Source organism: Zingiber officinale, chromosome 4B (genome assembly GCF_018446385.1).
Source record: "Zingiber officinale cultivar Zhangliang chromosome 4B, Zo_v1.1, whole genome shotgun sequence".
Taxonomy (NCBI): domain Eukaryota; kingdom Viridiplantae; phylum Streptophyta; class Magnoliopsida; order Zingiberales; family Zingiberaceae; genus Zingiber; species Zingiber officinale.
This window is the reverse complement of record NC_055993.1, coordinates 52,853,392-52,877,512: the sequence shown is the minus strand read 5'-3', so window position 1 is coordinate 52,877,512 and position 24,121 is coordinate 52,853,392. Positions and strand designations below refer to the sequence as shown.

Below are 24,121 nucleotides of genomic sequence, written 5' to 3'. Positions count from 1 at the left end.
CGCCGTCTCCAAACTGTTGATCTCCCGAGCTTCTCTCTGTCGGCGGATTGCAGGAGAGGACAAAGGACGGTGTGCTCACGACACAGGAAAACGCTGACGTTAGTTCGTGAAGAGGAGAGGAGGGTGGTAGCGTCGGGTGATGCTGTGGGGCAAGGAACGGCAGCGCAAAAAAAAAAAAAGGGTTTGCCTTTCAACGTCGCTCTGATACCATGTGAAAAGAGGAAATCTCTCTATCTTATCATTAATATGTTTACATGTAGGTATTTATATACATAAGGAGACAAAAGAAAAATCAATCTCAATCCTTACCGTCAAGGGAATACAATCAAGATCAATCTCAAACCCAATAATCAAGGGAATCCAAATCAATCGTAATCCCTACAATCAAGGGAATCTTCAGAAGTATTCAACAGTTAGCATCTTGCTCCCACGGTAGTGCTGGACAAAAACTCTAAGCATTCGATGATATGAAGACATATAGAGCCAACCTCAAATCCTCCGCCATAACTCTACAATAAGACACCGGAAGAACATATGCTCCTGTGTCTCGAGCGCTCGTCTACAAAAAGTGCATAGTCAATCCTCCTGACAATCCTGCCTATCTTTGGTAGGAAGTATCCGTAGTGCCAACGTCTAGAAAGTAATTGCATGACTTAGTTGCAGATAAGTCTTCCACATCATCCGAGCCCACGACATCCTAGGACTAGGCTGTTTGAAGAACAGATCCTCCTTTGTACTCTTATAATGGTGGCAAAAGGCGATTCGCTCGCCCCCGCCAACCCGCCCTTGGGCCAACACGGAGGAGGTAAATCACGGGTGACTACTAGCCCGAACAGTGACTAGTGCATAGGGGAGGGTAGGAATCTAACTATTAGCCGGGATTTGACTCCATACCTCATGGTGGTAATACCTTATACACTAGCCACTAGTCCATCCCGAGGGGACCCTTGTATACTTATAATGATTCTAGAGGAAGGGGAGTCCTGGCGCAATGGTAAAGTTGCTACCGTGTGATCTAGAGGTCATGAAAGTCTCAGAAATAAACTCTTGCAAAGAAAGATAAGACTGCGCTTCCTCGGGACCTCGCATTGGCGGGAGGAGCTTTGTGCACCGGGCTATCTTTTTTTTTAATAATGATTCTATAATTCATTTGACTTACCTATCACTTAGTTCCTTGCAATTATGAACTTCAGAAATATGTTGTCTATTCAGGACCTAATTGTAAATCAAACTGTGAGTATATAAACGTTAGGGTTGTAATCTAAAATGACAATAATGAAAATCTACATTATGATAGGACTACATAAGGAATGAAACCTAAAAAGCTAAAGGATTTCTATACATACTGAAGCAATCTTCTAGGGCATATTTGCAGTTTGCTCTTATTTAGTTTGACATGATCAGAAGTATATAAGATCATTCAATAATGCATCCAATCTCTTTTTGGATGTGTATTTTTCTTATGGTTTATATAGATGATATCATCATATTGCTGATGACTCTGCAAAAATCACAATGCTTCAAATCGACGATATTGGCAACTACAGTTGTTTCTCGACATAGATGTTGTTTAGCCAGTGAGAGATTTATATCTTTCAAAAAATATGTACTTAACATGCTCGAAGACACTAGTATGTTAGGAGCAAAGCTAGTTGATATCGTCAATGTCAGACTGAAGACTGATTCTTAGACGGTTTTATCTGATCAAGGAAAGTGTATAAGACTAATTAGTGAGCTGATATCTCATTTACTGTAAGTGCAATTAGTCAATTTTTTAGGCTTGGGTCATGAACATTGGGAAGGAACCGTAAACGTTTTATGATACTTTAACAATGCTCTTGGAAAGGATTCCTTATAACTTGATCATTGCCATCCGTAGATTATTAAATATATGACCCAGATCAGGTAGGGTCCCATAGATATGCATTCATACCAGAATATTGCATTGTTCTTTGAGACAACCTGATATCTTGGAAGAGAAAAGTAAAAAAATCGTTGTTAGATCAAGTACAGAGATAGAACACTATGACTCTAGCTATGTGAGCTTATTTGGCTTAGATAGGTAATGATTGAGTTCACGAATTCTTCCGTTGAGCTGTTGAAGCTATTGTGAGAATCAAGATACCATGCACTGCTTCAAATCTGTCTTTCATGATGGCATAAAATATATTTGGGTTAATTGCCACTTTGTTTAGGAAAAAAGTGCACTTCAACGAGATACCTTTTTTATTAGTTTTAATTAACAGTTATATATATATATATATATATATATATATATAGATGTCCAAACTTTGTCGAGCTAATTTTGGAGGTAGATCTTCTTCCCTGGTTTGCCTACACTGGTAAATTTGGAGCATAGCTTGTGCACACTCAGAGGCTGACCTCTAGAATGTTAATCTCTGTTGGGATTCAAACTCTTGTTTTCTTATTTGTTATTCTGAGTGCTTTACCATTATACCACACTCGTGGAGGTTGGGTTTTACTATATTTTTGAGATAGCTTGAGGAGTGAGGAACTAATAGTTAATTGAACATGATTTAACTATAATTATACAAAAAAAAACTTAGGTTTGTAAATGTAAAATGAGACTAATGGTTGCATACATGAAGGTAGAGGGGACTATCTAGGAAATGATCACTTGTAATTTACCTCGCTAGTGTCTATTGTATCACTTATTGTGTTATGTGAACTTATGAGCCCATGCAAAAATTAATATCATAATTTATTATTTCCTTCATTTTTCCCGTGATTTTCTGTAGATCTTTTACCAATTTTTTAATATGATATATAATATTTTTCTGAAATTTGAAGTATTTTTCTATTTTTCTGCAGAATATGGAAGAACTAGTCACATATACAATTGGTACAGTTCTCTTTTTCTCTTTTTGGTGAAATCTGTCTATTTATCGTTTCATTGCTAAGAGCTTTGCTAATTACAAAATAATCAAATCCATGAGAAGCTAACATTGGAATTGGTACTATTAGAAACTTGCCTAAGAAAAAAACTGAATATACTATCCTACACGTCTACCTAAGGGAGAGTAAAATGATGTTGTATTCAAAGTATGATTTAGGAATTTTATTTTGTTTATCATGGTATATTTAGTAATAACATTATGGTATGCAGCAGTTTATAATGCAGCATTCACCTGAATGTACATATTAGATTACTTATTATGGTTTTTTAGGACTGTAAATGAGTTAGAATTAATCTCTGGGTTTTTGTTTATTAAAATAAATAAGCTTAATGTTAGCTATTCAATATTTTGTATTAGTTCGTTAACTAAAATTTGTATCAGACTCAAATTTGTCCGAGATCAATAAGATTGCGCTAATAGTGTAGTTAAAACATGATCCAGTAAATGAAACTTCTTATTTTTGCCTCAGTTTTCACATATTATAGATATTTAAAGACTTAAGAACTTTAAATATAAAAAATAATTGACAAATAGTATCATAAATATATATACATTTATTATATTCTTTTAATTTGAATAAAAATTAAAGAAGCAAGATAACAAATCAGTCAAATGACTTTGTCCATTGACATAATGAATTTGCTCATGAAACATTAATTAGTTCAGCTCACGTGTCGTCATGCTTGTTCCTAAACATTAATCTTGTCTATTTATGCTATTTTTCAATATACATATTTCATTTAATGCCTTATTATTTTTTATCATAAAATCATATGTTGGGTGAATCAGTTGAAAAGTTTAATTCTGACCTACAAAGACTCATTAACATGAGGTAAATTACCATGTGCCTCCTATTGTGCCCATTGATTGTGTGGTTGCAGTCATGTAGAATGGTGATTTTTTCCCCTTCTTTATCTATTTTTTTTCCTCCTTATTTTCCCCTCCTTCATTCATTCGTCCACAAGAATAAACAAAGAAAAAACCTCTTTACCTCTTTAAGGATGATTAATTTCTCTTCTCTTTTATTCGTCCACGAGATTAATAAAAGAAAACGTTAAAGGTAAAGTTAATTTTTTTTCCTTCGTCTATCCATTTGGTAATAGAGAAAAAACCTCTTTGAGATAGAGGAAATAGATTGTTTAAAAAATTAAATAAAAAAATATAATATAATTTCTAACTTTATAAAATATATTATTATGAATTAAATTAGTATATATAAATTTGGTTTAATTTTGAACTAAATAAAATAAATTCAAATTAAATCTAGTTTAATGTACATGATCCTTTCATGTTTACTTATTGGACTTTAGCTAATCCTAAATTGATTTTTAACTCAATAAACATCAAATATTTTACGAGATAATGTCAAAATTTAACTCAACATTCAACATCTCAAATGTAACTCAATAATAAGCCTCTATACCATCAGATATTAATAATTTTTTTTAAAAAAATATATTTATATTTAAAAAAGTATTGAAATTGTATTGGCATAAAAAATTGTCATAACTAAAACTTTGACATGACTCAAAATTTTAAACCTTGGCTGCAAATATTATTCACTGAGTCGACTCTACTTGTCGACTTAACAATTTTCTATTTGTTTTCAGCCCATTAAAAGTTGGAACTTCCTCATGCCAAGAAACCCCATGTCTCCAAGACATTCTCATATGCCTAGTATAGGATATCGAGTCGACCTCAACCTATTAGGACCTTCTTAGGCTAGAGACTCCTTGTCTTAAAGAATTTATATATAGCTATCATTGGCCTAGTAGGACTTTCCCTTACCCAACCTTAGGTCACACTTGACCTACTAAGACTTTCATCGCCTAGAATCCACTCCTCTAGGACTTCTAACCTTGCTTGTCATGCAACCACCCTTGACATGCCAACACTTTATCCTTTGCATGATCGGTCAAGACTTCTCTTCACCATGACTTGTCACGAGCTTCCACTACCAACATTAGTTGGACTTCAACTGCTAAGTGTCTAATCAACCTTAATCCACTTGGACTTTTCTCGATCAATTTTGACCTACTAAAATATATCTTTGCCATCAAATATATTGATCAAAAATCAAAATCCAATTTGAACTTAGTCAACTTTGACTAGAGGTCGATTCGACCAACAAAATCAATAAGCAAAGAAGAGGCTTGAATGCCCCTCGATAAGATATTAGATCCTCTATCTTGAAAGAGTTAGCCTATTAAGCATAAATTTTTTCTAGGAATTTTATGGAAATTGCTTTGAGTGGATGCAAATAATGACATAGTCTTCTATATTGTATTCCTTTTTTCGTTACAATGTGCTTCTATATGAATTTTATGAAGTTCATTACTAAGTGCAACTTTTCTCCTAACATCGACATGCATCTCTTGAATATGCTCAGAAAAGCTCTTAGTAGACTCTAAAGGGTGGAAGGAGGTAGGTGGGAAAAGGTTGGCACTAAAACCAAATTGATAGGGTGATGAGCTTTAGATCTAAACAAACCCAAATGAACTCTTACCTATAGAATGCTTACAAATTAATTATAAGTAAATGCGACAATGTGTAAGACGAGGTCAAGATTGTTGTTTAGAGAGAGACTCTTCTCTCTAAAGAGGGTGATGACAACACTTGAGAGGGAGCTCTTCCACTGGTGGTCTTTACTTCAGGTGCTTAGTAGTTGCAAACGGGGGACACTACCTCTTTGATGGGGCAAGGAGTGCTTTCTTCCTGTTAGTGCAGGCAACATCAGATAATCGAATCTGTATTTTGATGTATGATAAAGATTTAAAGTTAGGTATTGGAAAATTTAATTTTTATGTTAAGTGTGCAAGTGTACGTCACTTAATAGGAAAACTTTAGTGGGTCATGAGGATTAGACACTAGGCAGGTAAGGCTCAGGCACACGAAAACCTTAGTTGGTTAAGAGGATTGGACATGAAAGCCTAAATGGGTCAGTAGAACCGAATATTTGGCAAAGGTAGGAAGCTCTCGGTAAGCCATGCAAGATAAGTCCAGGAGAGCACCTTTTGACAAAGATGGTGGTGAGGACTGACTTAACTTTGGGACGAGGATAGCTTTTCTCTAGGCATTGACTAGACTAAGAAACTAATAGGAGTTTTGAAGGTCAAAGACAGTGTTGACTATCGTAATACTATTTTAATTGAAAAATATCTTGTTGTACTAACTTGCAGGAATAAATTAGTTTTTTTGGGCAACTTGAAAGGATTTCCGGTCGACCAAACGGATCGGGTGACTAGATAAGTTTGATTGGTTGATCGGAAGTTCTGATCAGCACAATGCTGCTTACATGGTAATTGACGTGGCAAAAACTATTGGTGCAGTGTAAGTGGTTCATAGAGCTAGAGGGGAGGGGTAAATAACAACCTACAAACAAAAGTTACAATTTTCTCTTGCTAACGAACTAGCAAGGGCAAACACACATTAAAAATATAACAATAACATATAAAAGAAAGAAATTGAATGTTTATTTGGTTACAACCTATGTGGTTGTTAATCTAAAGCAAGTAAAGGTGCACTAATAAGATCTCCTTCGAACACAAGTCGGAGGCGGGAAGCCTCTTACAGTAGTTGAGTACAATATGAATTTATGAGCATAAAAGAAAGAGTTAAACAGGTGTGTTGTACTGAACTTTGAGCACGAGCACTCCTTTTATAGTCTTCGTCTTGGATCTGACCGTTTGATGACGTGGCAGATTCTGTGCACTTGGAAGTGGTCTGGGCACCTAGATTCGATAAACTCAATCTGCTCTGGCAACAGTTCGCTCAACGTTTTTGGATGACTTTTCCCAATCCAGGCGCTTGGAAGCAGTCCGGACGCCTAGAGTCTAATGTGGTCGTTGTCATGATCCGTTTCGGTAATGGGTCTTTATTGACGTGGCCATCCAATCTAGGCTCCTGGAAGGGATCTAGGCGCTTGGAATCAGTTCGAGTACATGGAATGGTCAACTTAGAAATTGACCATTCTCTAGTCCGATCGATTGGGTGATACTCCGACTATTCAAAGTTGAGTTCACCTGAACTTAACTCCGGCCTTTTCCTTGAGCAAGCGTTCTCTCCGGCTTCTCGTCCCTTAGGTGCACCGCACGTGTCATTCTTGTCCATGTACTCTTTTGCAGTTTCTCGTCTCTCGGATGCACTGAATCTGTCGATTCCCTTCCCGTGCCATCTTTCTCACTCGCTGCGTTTTCTGCTCGACTTCTTGTATTCTTAAGTCCCTACACATTCAGACACAAGACATCAAATACACAGGGCCTAATTTAACTCGGTTGATCACATAAAACTATCCTCGGACACTTATAATCTCCCTTTTTGATGTGCATCAACCCGAGTTAAGGTTAGGGCAAACAAACAAGAAATATGTTTTTTAAAAAAAAGTTAAAGTATTAAGTATTGCAATTAAGTATAAGAAAGAAAAACTTGCAAATATAAAACATTTAACTCTCCCTTAACATAACCCCTATAATAACAGAACTATTCAGATCATTATAAAAATTTATACTTAGAAAACTATTTTTTTTTTAACCAAAATAAATATTTTTATACAGATATATGTATTTTCGAAATAAAATGCTTAAAAATAAATTTTGACTTGTAAAAATCTTGATAATTTTCCTGAACATTCAAAATATAATGGCCTACAGAAAAATTGAGATTTTCAAAATTTATTTTTTTTAAAAAAAATAATTTTAAAAATTTATTTTTTTGGTAAAGAATTTATAAAAAATTATATATTGATCGAAAAATTCTGTAAATATTTATGCTAACAGATAATAATTTTGGCTATCACAAAAAAATTATATATTGACCCGTTTTGGCAACGGGTCTTGTGGCCATCGAATCCAGGCCCCTGGAAGGGATCCCAGCAAGCTTATGGAATGGTCAACTCATAAATTGACCATTCTCTAGTTCGGTCGACTAGGTAATGCTCTTGCTGTCTGAAGTTGAGCATACTTAAACCCAACTTCGGCGTTGTGCTTGAGCAGACTTTTTCCCCGGCCTCTCGTCCCTCGGGTGCGTCATGCATGTTATTTTTGTCCACCGATGTACTATTCCGCAGCTCCTCATCTCTTGGATAAATCGAGTCTGTCGACTCCCTTCCCGTATCATCTTTCTCGCTCGCTGCGTTTTCTGCTTGACTTTTTGTGTTCCTAATGTTGGGATATGCTCGATGCATTGTGTGCTAAAAGCACATTTCATAAACATGCACAGTGGAATACTTATCTATAAACTAATTTATTACATCACATACACCATATGCATGCATGATACAATGCCGCGATAAGATCGTAAAACAAAACGAAATCGAATAATAATTATTCTAGGTACACCTTATGGATGCCCTGTAATGAGAAGGGCATCAACTTTTTGCGACGTTATCGAACTTCGCCTTTATTCTTATCCATGCCAAACTCTTCAAGACAACTTCAAGAGAACAAGTTTCGCCTTTGGAAGGTACTAGCCACAAGCGAAGGAGAAGGATCAAGAAGAGGAAGAAGAAACAAAAGGAAAATCTTCTTCCTTTGGATGGCTCACGACAACAAGAGGAGACCCTCTTGTTGTGGTCGGTGACAAGAGAGAGGTATTTGGTTTAGGTTTCCAAAACCTAATCAAGCCAATAATAAATTGTGTATTAATTCTCTCTTAACTATATCAATATATAGTCCTCTTTAATGAGTTGGATTAGAAAACTCAAATCCAATCTATTATTCCTTAATAAAAAATTAGTCCATTAACCTCTTGATTTGGTTTACAACTAAATAAAGTTAGTTTATAGCTAAATCAAATTGGGTCCAACTCTTTCATAAGAGATGTGGCCTATCCGCCCTTCCGATCTGACAAATATTTCCATATTTGTCTTATGTATGGACCAACCAAACATTTATCTCTTGATCTGAGAATTCTATTCTTTAACTTGCTTTACGTCTTTTAGAGACTTGTAGTGCGTGTGACTCAATAAATTTCCAATTTATCTTGGTCATTCATAATTAACTATTTAATTATAGAACGATCATGAGTGACACCTAGCAGTACATTATGATCCTCAATTAACCGGACAATCATAGTTGATCTAAGAACTAATTTTGAATCCTTTAGCAGCTACAGCGAGTCGTGCCTCATTCCTTTCACTCATCTTATACCCACTTAATTCAAGACATGGTCTATGTGTTTACCTCCACTAGACTGACTACGTCACACCTAGGCTAAGTAATACTTCCTCGTTCTGCAAATTTAAATTACTCGTATATGTGTACAAGAGTCTCGTACTTTTAACATGTGATTTTTTTGGCTAAAGACTTTGAGTAATAATCCTAACGAGTGACCATAGGGTATACGTCTCCTTGCAAGGAGTAGTGAATCCTCTGTGGGTTATTCAAACATCTTCGAGTACTTTAACTTATACCTAATCATCTCGGGTCTACACCTCCAAGAGATGTTTGTTTAAGAAGGAAAATATAAATCTCCATGACCTAAATAGCTTGTATACCTCAAGTCGAAGGAAACTTGCACTCGAGCTGCAGTAAGAACTTCATAGACATATCCATATATATAGAGAATCATATGAAGTCTTACAGCAAGTCACTCCAATGAACTAGTTACAATAACTAGCATCCACTTTTCACTCTCGATATTCCAATATCTCCAGCTAGTGAGAAACAGGAGTTTAGCCGAACCAAGCATAACTTGTGTTAGTCTTATAGAATTGATAATGTTTGAATGTACCAATTCGACAACTAGGAAAATTCCAATATGTTCATAATTGCAAATGTAGAGATAATCACAAGTTGTGATCCAATCACAAATTCTCTCATGTTATGAATTGTATTATGTACATTCAGGAAATGAATTTAAGACTATTCATATATATAATATGCATTCAAATAGTGAATCTATATTTATCAAATAAATAGTAAAATCATAAGGCGATTGCCTTAGGACATTCATTAAAATCTAACACTCTTATTTGGCTTAATGCCAATTGCCACGATATCCTAAATTGTAAGCATGGACGTGACTCTCAAACTTGCTTTGTGATAGAGCCTTGTCAAAGGATTCGTTAGGTTCTTTTCAGTGAGAATTTTCTCGAATTATATTTCTTTCCTACTAATGATCTCCTTAATAAGATGATAGTGACGAAGCACGTGTTTGGATCATTGATGAGATCTAGATTCCTTTGCTTGCGCAATGACTCCAGTGTTATCACAGTATTGAGGTAATGCTTCAAATAATGGATGGAACCACACCAAGTTCGGTAAAGAACTTCTTGATCCAAACTGCTTTCTTTGCTGTTTCTGAAGCTGTAATGTATTCCGCGTCACATGTAGAATCTGCAATAGTATCTTGCTTGGAACTCTTCCAACTAATTGTACCTCTATTTAATTTGAATATGAATCCAGACTAGGATTTGGAGTCATCCTTGTCCATCTGGAAATTGACATTCGTATACCCACATATGATCATATCACCATCTCCATATACCAAGAACATATCCTTAGTTCTTCTCAAGTACTTAAGGATTATCTTGACAGCTACCCAACGATCCATTTCTAGATATGATTGGTATCTGCTTGTAACACTCAGAGCATACGATACATCGGGCCATATACATAACATAGCATAAATGATAGATCCTATTACAGACGCATAAGGTATCTTATCCATGCAAATCCTCTCGTCTTTTGTGCGTGGGCACGTAGACTTCGAAAGGTGAATTCCATGCCCCATAGATATGAAACCTTTCTTGGATTCAGACATATGCTAAACCGTTTTAGCACTCTGTCTATATATGTCAACTGTGAAAGATCAAACAACCTTTTCGGTCTATCTTTATAGATCTTCATCCCTAGGTTGTAAGTTATTCTCCCATGTCTTTAATGAAGAATGTTGTGGACAACCAAATTTTAACTGATTATAGAACTGGCACATCGTTTCCTATAAATAATTTATCATCAACATATAATATTAGAAATATGACCACACTCTCACTAACCTTTTGATACACACGAGGTTTGTCTAGATTTTGTGAGAAATCAAACTTTTTGATCGCCTTATCAAAACGAATATTCTAACTCTTGGATACTTGCTTTAGTCCATAATGGACCGTTGAAGCTTACCTACTTTATTATGGTAACAAATGTGAAACCTTTGGGTTGTATTATATACACGCCCTCGAGCAGGTTTCCATTAAGAAAAGTTCTTTTCATATCCATTTGCCATATTTCATAATCATGATGAGCTGATATGGCTAGGAGTATTTGAATGAATTTATACATAGCTACAGGTGAGAAGATTTCGTCATAGTGGCTTCCCTTTAACGATAGCCTTTGCCACCAACCTTGCCTTGTAGGTAATTACATTACCATCCATATCGGTTTTCTTCTTGAAAACCCACTTGCACTTCCACTAAATTTCAAACTTGGTTTTCGTACATGAAATCTATCTTCGACTTCATGGCTGTAAGTCACTTGTCCTTTTTTGAACTATTCAGAGCTTCTTCGTAATCAATAGGTTCCTCATCCTCAACAAGTAACATGTCATTCGATTCTCTTACAAGAGATACATATTTCTCAAGAATATTGTGTGTCCTACTTGCTCTACGAGAGGTTATGTCATAATCAGTTGCGGTTCTTGACTAGGCATCTCATTAGTGTCTATTGGAGTCTCTTGAACTTCATCAAGTTCAACTATACTCCCACTTGCTTCCTGCAAGAGAAATTCTTTCTCTAGGAATGCAACATGCCTTGAAATGAACACCTTTTGTTCCAAGAAGTGATAGAATTGGTAATCCTTAGTTTCCATAATGTATCCAATAAATAAACACTTATCACACTTAGCGTCCAACTTGTCTGATACAATCCTCTTCACATAATCAGGACATCCTCATATCTTCAAATAAGATATGAGGGGTTTCTTACTAGTTCATACCCTATATAGAGTAGTTGAGATTGACTCTGTTTACCAAGTATACAGTTGCCATGAGTGCATAATCCCAAAAGGTTTTGAGAAGATTTGCATGATTTATCATTGACCTAACCATGTCTAACAGGATTCGATTATATCTTTCTGATACACCATTATGTTGTGGTGTATAAGGCGGAGTGCATTGAGACAATATATCATTGTCCCTTAGATAATCTTGAAACACTTGACTTAAATAATCACCACCCCGATTGGATTAAAGTATCTTAATACTTTTACCAATTTGTTTCTCTACTTCATTTCTGAATTCTCTAAACTTTTTAATGGCTTTAGACTTGTATTTCATTAGATACAAATACCCATAATGAGAGTGATTATCAATGAAAGTAATGAAGTATCTATAACCTCCTAATGCATGAGTTGACATTGGTCCACATACATCAGTATGTATGAGCCCAAGTAACTCACCAACCCATTCACCCTTTCCAGAAAAAGATAACTTTGTCATCTTGCCTTTTAAATATGTATCGCATGTATCAAATGTATCTAATTCAAATGATTCAAGAATTGTAATCTTTTGCAATTTGGAAATGCGTTTCTTGCTTATATGGCCAAGGCGACAATGCCACGAGTAAGTGGTTAATTGATTATCTATTCGAGCGCGTTTATTGCTCGTTTCGATATTGAATACGCCACTAGATATATCTAATGCGTAGATGCCGTTGCATAAAGTTCCAGTGCCATAAAGAACAACATTCAAAGTTATATAACAACAATTGTTACTAAAAGTTAAATGGAAATCTTCTCTATTTAAGCAAAAATAGAAACAATGTTCTTTATTAATTCAAGAATAAAATAACAATACGAGTTCTATAACAAGTCCACTAGGAAGCTTTAACAAGTATGTTCTGATGACAACTGCAGTAACCTTTGCTTCATTCCCTACTCGCAGACTGGATTCTCCCTTACGAGTCTTTTGTTATTCCTTAGCCCCTGTATGTCATTCATATATGTAGCCACACCCAGTATCTAATATCCAAGTGTCTGAGGAAATAACATGACAATCAATAATGAAAATACCTGAAGTGGATGGGGCTGCCTTATTCTTCTTCTTCATAGACTTAAGATAAATATTAGAGTTTCTTCACTCCCATCTTGCCACAATGATGGCATGTGCTCTTTTGTGAGGGTCTATAAGGCTTATTGTCACGCCATATAGGAGTCTCTGTCAGACAAAAATCCAGCAGCATCTCTCCTGTACCGGTGACAATCTGAATCATACATACATCCATAAGAATACATCAACCCACACGGCTGGAATATACACAACCATGTAGTTATATATATTCAGCCTACTCAGCTGGAACAAAATATCACAACCGCGCAGTTATATATATTAAACAACCCACTCGACTGTACTACACAACGAAAATCAAAGAAAGCCCATACAAACTAAAACAACAAGACTGCTAGCCGGCTAAGCTTACACAACACAACAAAACAAATACAACTCCACATAGCAAACTCAAAAGAACAAAGTCGAATTTATACAACACCAAATCCAACATAAACGTAAGACAAGTAAAGTAGAGGTAAAGCCGGAAACAGTCTTCGGATGTGATGTGGGACCGGCAGGCAGGATAGTCCAAGCGACACGATAGATCTATGTGCTATCCTGAAAACAACATGAAAAAAATATGGGGTAGTGAGTATAATATACTTAACGGGTATCAAGCAGACATGCATAGTAAAATATAACTACCCGTAATAATCATGCAGTACAGTCTCCTGAACAATAAAAGGTAACGCAAAACTGAACAACAGAAGAACTGTACTCTCAAGGGCCTCCTATCTTGACATAAGGGGTGAACTTCACCAACAGATACAGGGTCATCAGACCAATATTAATATCTCCTGTATGCATGTCAATCATATGCAACCACCAAAATGCAACATATAAAAATGTAGTAATCATAAGCAATAAATGCAATCCATACATATGATCCAAATGACATGGTCACCCCTGACGCCAGTCAGCTATCTCACACGCGATGGTGAGACCGAGTGGGTAGGGTTATGACAACTATGCACTCTGTCATCACTATTCCTGAGTGACCGAGTGGAGCTCTCATCTCCTTGTGTCATAGTCAAGAGAAGGGATCCCTGCCCGCTACCATGCTGCAGTCACACTACCCATGGGCGGACCAGCGGAGCCCTGACAAAGCAAAACTGCACACACCCTGCCTGATATACCACTAACCCATGAGTGATTGTGTGTATAAATCATGTAACTGGCGATGTGATCAACAACAATGGAGCCGACAATTGCTCAGCATGCAATCATGTAAAATGGTGCATGACACTAAAGCATGTAACTCTTGAAAATACCAGCCTCCTCATAATGTGTACCAAAAGGGTAATCGAGTTCATAACAATGATCTAGGTACGCATGCCAAGTAATAAACCTAGGTACACATGCCAAGTAATAACACTAGGTACATATGCCAAGTATATCTAGTAACTAGACCTGTATCCGGAAATGCATTGTATGTCACCACGTAAGTACACAATGCAAGAATCAAGAGGACATAAGCAATAATGCAAAATAGACAGTAATAAGGGCATACTACAGGTATCAAGTAGTGGCATACCAAGGCATATATAAACATAATCATTACTACTAGATATAACCTACTACGCATATCAAAATGACAATATCAAAAGAGATAAGTCAAAGGTACCCTCCTTTAATGTAGATCCGATAAACCAACCCCACATCGAGATGCTTATCTCGAATCAACGTCCTGCAAATCACATGATTACAATTTAGCTAATTACATATGCAACAACTAGCTAAATCCTAACTCAAACTAATTAGGGAAAATCTCAATCGAATCATCCATGAATCCTTTAATCTTTCTAATTATAATCTACAATTCATTATTCCATCAAATACAACTTAATCAATTTCTATAATCTATTATACCATCTACTAAACATCATGAATCAACCCTAATCAACTAATGATATGTTCCATTTAACACCATCATTTAATCCACATATTAACTTCAATCATAATAAACTAATATGATGTTAATCAATCACAACTACCTTAGATTTAAGTATCTTTAAGCATTCCACCAATAAAATGGATTAAATAACCCTAAACAATCCACAATCCAAATATACAACTCAATTACATCTCAACAATCCTCAATTAACATAATCATCCATATTCCACAATCAATCACCACTAATAAATACACCCATCATAAATCCTTCTAGATCCACTGATCACTAAATAAATCACCACATCATTGTAATGATTCTATTAATCATAATATCAATCTAATAATTTTCTGTTAATGATCATGTACTCCTCAAAATCAACCAATCTTTTTCCACAACTAATTAACCAAATCAATACATGAAAGATGAATTCAATTCAATAAACTTCCAATTCTAACCACAACTTACCCAAATTGGATTGCTCCTCAGATGACTCCTGGCCGAAGAGGTTCAACGTTGGAACAGGATGGCCAGAACTGTGGTTCTTTGACGAATAGTGCTGGCCGAAGCTATAAAGACCAGCCAAGCATCAAATCTCCTCATCTCAATACAAAGAATAGAAAATTGATCTCTGTTAATCGAATCTTAAGCATACCTTACCTCAATTCGAATCCACAGATTCTTCTCGGGCAAAATCTAATTGTTGCTGTGGTGATGAGCCGTGGCAGAGGAGCGACAATGGCACTAGGGCACCAGCTCGAAGCAAGTTGGGAGAAGAGGAAGGATTGACAGTGGCTACTGTGATGCCAAGCTAGGGTAGAGAAGGGGCGGCGATGCGAAGAGGGCGATGGTGGTGTTGCCCAAAAACTAGGGCATGATTCGGTGCCGTTGTGTGGATCAGCTCCTGATCGGGGCTAACGTCCAAGAAGGAGGGGCTAGCAGAGGGGGGACTGGCGAAGCTCGGCACCGGGAGATTGATGTTGCGAGAGGGGAGATGGCATCGATGGCGCTCGAGTGGAGAACAAAGCATACGTGAGGAAGAGAATCGGCAGTGGGAATGAGAGGAGAAGAGAGGATGACACCGGCTCGCGACAATCGGCGTCTCATCGTCGGTGGTCGACGGTGATAAAGAGGAGAAGAAGAAGAATCGGGAGAAGAGGAGAAAGGTGGGCCGACGGTGCAGAATCGAGAGAAAAGGAAAATTAGGGAGAGTGAACTTAGGTATTGCTTTAATGCCTTAGGTTAATAAAATTAATCAACTCCCACTTTAATTGGGATATCTAAGCAGGCTTTCTCCAGCTCAACCAATTCATTCTCTCAAAATGAGTCACACGGACTCCATTTAAATCCCGAAAAATTTCTAAAAATTTTCGAAAAATCCAATAAGATTATTCCTCCAATAACACCTATTATTTAATTTTGCCATATCTTACACTTATATTTTGTTTGGTCACTTTAGTTTCTGACATATGGGACACTACGCTACAACCTTAGTTATGTCTCATCAGAAGGATGGTTAATAAAATCTTTCTTGAATCAAGGTTTTCGTTTTGTCCTTCCTAAAATGTATTGTTGAGACCTCTTACATGTAACTTCCATATTAAGAAGTCCCTAAGTGATGTGTGAGGGATACAGGTGAGTACCCTTAAATAAGTAACCATCCTTAGTTAAAAGTCTAACCAAATTAAGATGGTTTTTGTTTTGGATGTTTTGAAAATTATTGAAGGAGCCTTGGCGCAACGGCAAAGTTGTGCCATGTGACCAAAAGGTCACGAGTTCGAATCTTGGAAACAGCCTCTTGCAAAAAGCAGGATAAGACTGCGTACAAATCCTTCCCTGGGACCCCGCATGGCAGGAGCTTCGTGCACCCTTTTTTATGTCTTGAAAATTATTCTAAAATGAGGCCTAGGGTACTCATACTAAGTGTTCAAATCCTATTATTATGATTTCTATAATATGTAGGGTGCCTACAACTTATGTGTCAGTAGGGTGGTGTTATAGGACAAAATTGTACTCTTGAATGAATTGACCCACCTTGCATGTTTAACTCTTAATTTTATTTGTATTTTAATGTAGCTAAGTGCCTTATAGTCAAAGTGCAATATGAATGTAGCTAAGTGTCTTATACTTGAGTATAATATGAATTCACTTCACAATAAGTAGTACTGAGGTACACAATTTTGAGGCATACCAAAGTTTGGTTTTTGTCTATGATGTTGTCTTTGGTGAACTGGAGGTGAAATAAAAGAAAAAGAAGATAACAATATTTCTTAATTTATTTTGACCTGTGTTATAACATGCCAAGAGATGTTAAGTGCAAGGATTGAAATACTATTATGTGCCGCCTGAAACGGACAGCTTTTATTGTTGCACCACGGGAGTGGCACCGTCACAGCACGCGTAACAATTTCGTGTGTGGCAGATATAAGGAAACACATGTGCGGCATATCAAGATTTACTTGGAAGCATCGACAAAGGCAACTGACAAGATATCAGTAGTGGGGGGCTATGGTGAGACGGTGATGAGGCGATGATGAGGTATCAGCGAGTTGGAAGCTAGCCAGTGACCACTCTTTTCAATTTGAGAAAGAAGAGATCTGATCGACGAAAAATTGCGGCGGAAGGAAAGGCAGGGCGAAATCGTAAAGAAGAAACCTGAATCGCGACTTTGCAAGGAATTTGTGGAATTTTTGTGTTTTATTAAAATTCAATATAACGGTTTTAATTAAAAACGTTGTATTAAAATTAAAAAATTATAATTATAAACATTGTTATATGGATTATATGAGTGATATAAGTTTTTTATAAATTATATTATTTAAATTATATATAATTTCCAATTAACATATAAATTATAATTATATATTATATAAATTAAAATTAATTTAATAAACTATTAATTAACTAATATAATTATAATATAAAATTTTATATTTTTATGTAAAACATAAAAAAATAAAGTAAAAAAATATAAATATTCTATTTAAAATTTTTAAATTCCTATTAATAATTTATTTAAAATTAAATTTAAAATGATTTTTATAAATTTAAAATATATTAAAATTTCATGAAAATGTTTAAAATAATTTTAAAATTTTAAAAATAATTTTAAAAATTTTAATTGTTAAAAAATTAAAAATATATATATAATTTTAAATAAATTTAATTTTAATATATATAAATATATAATTATAATATTTAATATACATATTATTATTACTTATTTATAAATTCATATAACTATAATTTTATTTTTATAGCTAGTTTTAATTGTGTTTAAAAAAGGAATCATTAAATAACCTAAAATCATTTTGTCCTAAACACCTCTATTTCATCATTGGTAACATTATTTACTTTAAAAAGATCAACATCATGCCATGAATTGTTATCTTCCAACTATTTGGAGTAAGCTATGTCTCTTAAATCACATTTTCTGCATAGTTCTATATGATCTAACTCCTAAACCTATGATTGACCAATTTAGCTTGTCAAAATATAGAATCAATTGGCCTTTTGTGATGTCTTCATCTCAACCTATTGTCTTGTTTTATAATTTTTGAATTATGTTGTTAAATAATTGAGAACTTAGGTAAAATCAATATACAACTTATTTTAAAATTATACACAATAAACATATTTACCTAAAATTACTATATATATATATATATATATATATATATATATCGAAATCGTATTGGCATGCTACAATACGATACCGAAACTGTATCGTTAGACCGGAACTTCAGCACGGGTCAAGATCTTAAACCTTGGTTCAGTGTTGGCATGACACCATACTTATTAATATGATTAATACAATGACACATGAGATATTGCCTTGATTGTGCCATTAATATGATTCATGAATGTACTTGGGGTGTTTAAAAGTCCAAAGGGCATAACTAACCATTCATATTGTCTCTCCTTTGTTTCAAAGCTAATCTTCCTCTCCTCTCCTTTCCTAATATAAATTTGATGATATCCACTACCTAGGTCAATCTTGGAGAACTTTTCAAAGCACATTCTCTGAGAGTTATTTTGGTGTCAATAATGCAATAATAATACAAGGACTCACTAAGTTTCAAAATCTCGAGTCGTGCTAGAGTTTCATTTTTTATTAGAACAATATTGTTGTGGTATCATGTAGATGCTTCGATATATGGTGCCAATGTCGAATTAAAGGTGGAAAAAAGAGATAAAAAAGAAAAAATAAAATAAAATACAACTATGTCCTTAAATTCAAATTTTGTCTTCCACTTGAAATGATATATATTTTAACATTATCTTGTATAAAGACAAGCTAAAAGAATAGCAAAATTATCTTAATTCATCTTGACTTGTATTGTAGCATGCCAAGAGGTGTCGAATGTTGACATGTAATAGTAAACACAATAGCACATGAAATATTACAGGTGTCGAGTAGTATTGTGTTTCAATAATTTATTGAAATGATACATTCTGACCGTTTTGACTAGCATTGTATGAGATTTAAACCATGAGACTCATGTTTTCTCAAGAAGAGAGAATCAAAGAGATAAGTGAATGAAAAAATGTTTGTTGAGTTTAGAGTAATTTGGAATGGGAGAAGCACGTACCTTTTATCAGAGTTTAGTGCTTCAAGAGGTTACTTGAAAAGGGTGATTCTTAATTCAAGAAGTTTCATGGAATTAGTGTTTCTTAACTCAAGAGTTTAGATGGAATAACATCTGAACCTTTATGGATATTTCCATGGCTTCGTGCCACCTCTTACTTCCAAGTGTTTTTCCCATCCTTTTGCCCATCTGATCTTGCACTCCCATGTACTCAATAGCACTCTTGCATACTCAAGTTTATGTTTGCACTCATGCATTTATTGACTTGTTTCCAATCTTGTATTGTCTGACGTAAATCTACTTAAACCAAATCAACAGAACACAATTTCCTCCATTACTTGGTAGTTAATTTTGGACATTATTTTCTCATTCATTCAAAAAATTGATTTATAAGAATCTATCACAATATAAATTGTCCATTTCCAACAAACATCCATTATCAATTTAAGAGATCTTACTCAATTTTATTGGTTACAAGATCAATTTCCAATAGTTATCTGCTACATGGTCAAATAATCATCTCTATTCCTATGGAATGTGTAAGTGGATAGAATGGAAAGCATTTATATTTGGCATTAGGATAAATTGAATTCTGGCATTGGCATTATAGTCATCCCGTCACCTTGTGATCAATATGCACAAATCAGCTATAAAGCCAAGTGGATCATTTGACCTGACATTATGTGGTTATTCAAATCTTCAATTAGTTGATGTCTTACTAGCATCTTGTAGTCTCAAAGGTTGTGAAAATCATTTTCAAGTCAGAGTGTCATTCAATATAATTTCAACCAATAAATTCGAGATTGTAGCATACAATTCATTTGTCAACTTTGTTATGTTGGATGCAAACTAAATACTTGCAACGCCTTCAGTTCAGGAGTTTTAAAGGAGAGATATTGTCTGTGCCTTCAGTTTCAGGAGTTTTAAACGAGAGATATTGTCTGTCTCCTATACGATTCACTCTAATTCTTTCTCAATTTGTTATATATTACTATGTTAGCATTCACTTAATATGTACCTTTGCTTTGGTATTTTCTTTCATTTTCATCATGATACCATCCATCCACAATACAATTTACCACCTTTGTAAATCATCATGTTAAGTACAAAAACCATTCCCCATATTCAATGCTTATAAAACCAATTTACATTTGTATATTGCAGTAAAAGAATTATATTAGGTGCAAAAACTGGAGCTGTGTTGGAGTTTTTTTATCTTTGAGTGAAATGATACTATTTTTAGTATTGTGTTGACATTTTGATGTATAGTGCTAGTAGTAGTAGTAAATTGGTGGTGGAAAGAGGAGAGAGATTAACAAGAAAAGAAGATAAGACAACTACTTTTGGACTTTATATTCCATCTAGAATTGGACAGTTTTAACATGCTCTTATATGAACACAAACTAAAAAAAGTAGTCACATCTCAATTCTTTTTAATATATGTTGTAGTATGTTAAAGGGCATTCATTGTTGACATAACATAATATTCATCACCATCAGCATGATTGATATAGCCACATAGGAAATATTATCTGTGCTGAGTAGTTTCGAGTTTTGATAATATTATCTATATATATTAGTTACCATATTTATATATATTAATTGCCATAACTGTATATATTAATTACCATATTATTGGTACAAATTAGTTATTAGACATATGTCAATTAGGTTAATTTGTCAATTAAGCTAATTTGTCAATTAACCTAAGTATAGTTTCCTAAAAATAGATCCCTTGTTTGTATATAAATATGTTTCACTTTTTAATAAAGTGTATGTATTCTTTTTATCTCAATTAACATGATATCATAGCCATTAGAAATTAGAAATTAGATTTTTTCTTTGTCCGTGTGTGATAAAACAACCCGCCAAAGCCCCTTTGCGTTTTGGCCCCTCTCGCGTTCGTCTCAGGAGTAGGGATGACAATGGGGCGGATTTAAATGCGACCTCGTAATAAACCCGCCCCAACGGGACGGGTTTAGACCCGCCTAAACGGGTTTAAGGCGGGTCCGGGGCGGGTCCTGGGTTTAACCGGACCTGCCTCGGACCCATATATATATATAAATAAATATATAGTTTATTAACATAATTATAATTTTTCTTATATTTAATAATTAATATTTTAATTAAAATTTTATTTTATAATATTTTAATATTGAAATAAATATATTTTAAATATGACGGATCTAGCGGGTCTAACCTGGACTCGTCTGCCGGGTTCACTGGATGAGGCGGGGCGGGTTCTGGGTTTGGCCAAACCCGCCCCAACAAGGACCCGTTGTCATCCCTACTCAAGACTTCGCATGCAAGAAAGCCCCAATGCCAACGTCGCTCTCCTTGATTCTGCCTCCTATTTCACCTATAGAAAGATTGTCTCGCTTCGTTCGAAGTCCTCCCGCACATCATAGCATCACGCTCGTGCATGACTTGCGTCGTGTGGTGTTCCTCTGCCAATGCCGACCTTGGCTGTGGTCATCGATGTCGTGCGTAACTAGCGAAGTTAACCACGTCGGAAACCACGAACTTCTGGTAGAGCAATGCCGACGTTGCTCTCCTCTCTGAGCAGCAACTGCTGCTATTGCATCTTATCCTTCCTTGGCGCCGTGATCATTGCCTCACACGGCTGCCTTTAACCCTAGCACGTCGTCCTCTAGCCTGAGCAGCCACCATTGCTCTCTTCTCCCTGACGTCTTGGTCTTCCTACTGCAGAAAACAGAGAAACTTCACTGCTCTCCTCTTCTAGTAGTCATAGCAACATCTTGGACTTTCTTCGGGAGAAATCAAAGATGTCTTCTTTCCTTCATCTTTTATTTGACTTTCTTTGGGATAAAGTCTTATGATTGAAAATAAACCTTCTTTTGTGATAGATATGGTGCCAGTGATGTTTAAAATCACGGACTATAAGCTAAATGATTTGAACTATTTGGATTGGACTAAGACGGTTCGTCTTTATCTATGCAGTATTGACCAAGATGGTCATTTGACTGATAACCCTCAAGATGATTCAAAGCAGACATCGCTTAGAGAAGATGCTCGCTTGTTCCTTCAGATTTAGAATTGTATTGATAGTAAGATAATAGGTTTGATCAATCATTGTGAATTTGTTAAAGAACTAATAGATTACTTGGAATTTCTTTATTCTGGAAAAGGGAAGCTCTCTCGCATGTATGAGGTTTGTAAAGCATTTTATTGTATGGAAAAACAAGATTAACCTCTCATCAATTATTTTATGGCTTTCAGGAAGACATATGAGGAGCTTAACATGCTATTGCCCTTTAGCCATGATGTGAAGGTTTAACGACGTCAACGAGAGCAGATGATTATTATGAGCTTCCTTGCTAGCCTATCTCTTGACTTTGAGTTTGCTAAGTCACATTGAAAACAAAGAAGGTGGCTCACATGACTTTGAAACTCAAACGCCGAATTTGGATAGTATTATATGCACCTACTGTCGTAAGCTAGACCATACCATGTTTGAGTGTAGAATGCTAAAGTGTAAAAATCAGCAAAAACACTTAGCCTATATTGCATCCACAAATGATGCCTCTGATAATTAGGTCCTTAACTCAGATGAATTTAACAAATTCTCAAAATATTAGGAATCACTTAAGTCTTCATCTTCCTCAGTCACTCTATTATTGATTCAGGTAAACAAAATGTATGTCTTCTTTTCTACTCTTTCAAATGGGTCATTGATTTTGGTGTCACAGATCATATAACAAGTAATTCTAGTCTCTTTTCTACTTTTCAATCCAAAACTAACACTCCTACTTTACTTTAGTTGATGGGTCTCCATTTTTATGTCCGTGGGTTTGACATTATCAATCCTACTTTGCTTTCTCTGTTATCTGTCTTACATTTACCTAATTTATTCTTTAATTTGCTATCTATCTGTCAACTAACTTGTAATCTTAACGGTTACATCTCATTTTTTCTCTATCATTGTTTATTTCAAGATCTTTTGACAAAGAAAATTATTGGTAAATGACATGAGTCAGGAGGCCTCTACATTCTTGACACACCGCTCCCATATTCTTTTGCTGGCTCAAGTGTCACTTCTCCATTTAAGGCTCATTGTAGGTTGGGATATCCATCTCTACCTTTGCTCAAAAAGCTTTGTCCACAATATGGTAAGGTGCCTTCATTAGATTATGAGTCATGTTAGTTTGCAAAATATCACAGTCTTAGTTCAAGTCCTAGAGTAAATAAACGTGCTACTATTCCTTTTGAATTTGTTCATTCCCATATTTAGGGTCCTTATCTTGTTTTATCTAAACCTGGTTTTAGGTATTTTGTTACTTTTGTCGATGATTACTCTCTTGTAACTTGGTTATATTTAATGATAAATTATTCTAAGTTATTTTCTTTTTTTATGCCTTTTGTGTTGAGATTAAAACTTAGTTCAATACATCTATCCATACTTTACGAAGTGATAATGCTAAGGAGTATATGCCCGGTTTATTTCAGTCGTATATAGTATAGAATGACATGCTTCATGAAACCTCTTGTGTTGACACTCCATCCTAAAATGATGTAGCTGAACACCCTTTTATTTCAAATGTATGTTCCCAAACCTTTTTGGGTTGATGTAGTGTCTACAACATATTTTCTCATTAACCGCATATCGTCTTCTATTCTTCATGGTGAGATCTATTACAAAATCCTTTTTCCTAACAAGTC

The 24,121-nt window shown here is 35.2% G+C and overlaps 1 protein-coding gene across 1 annotated transcript in view; it reads left to right on the top strand.

Annotated features, from left to right (window-relative positions):
• LOC121975066 (alpha-N-acetylglucosaminidase-like) overlaps nt 1-24,121 on the top strand; it is a 93,131-nt gene that overhangs the window by 45,186 nt on the left and 23,824 nt on the right. Inside the window, exon 6 of the mRNA XM_042526435.1 lies at nt 2,833-2,863. Coding sequence (XP_042382369.1) covers nt 2,833-2,863 — 31 coding nt within the window. The remainder of the gene's footprint in view (nt 1-2,832; nt 2,864-24,121) is intronic.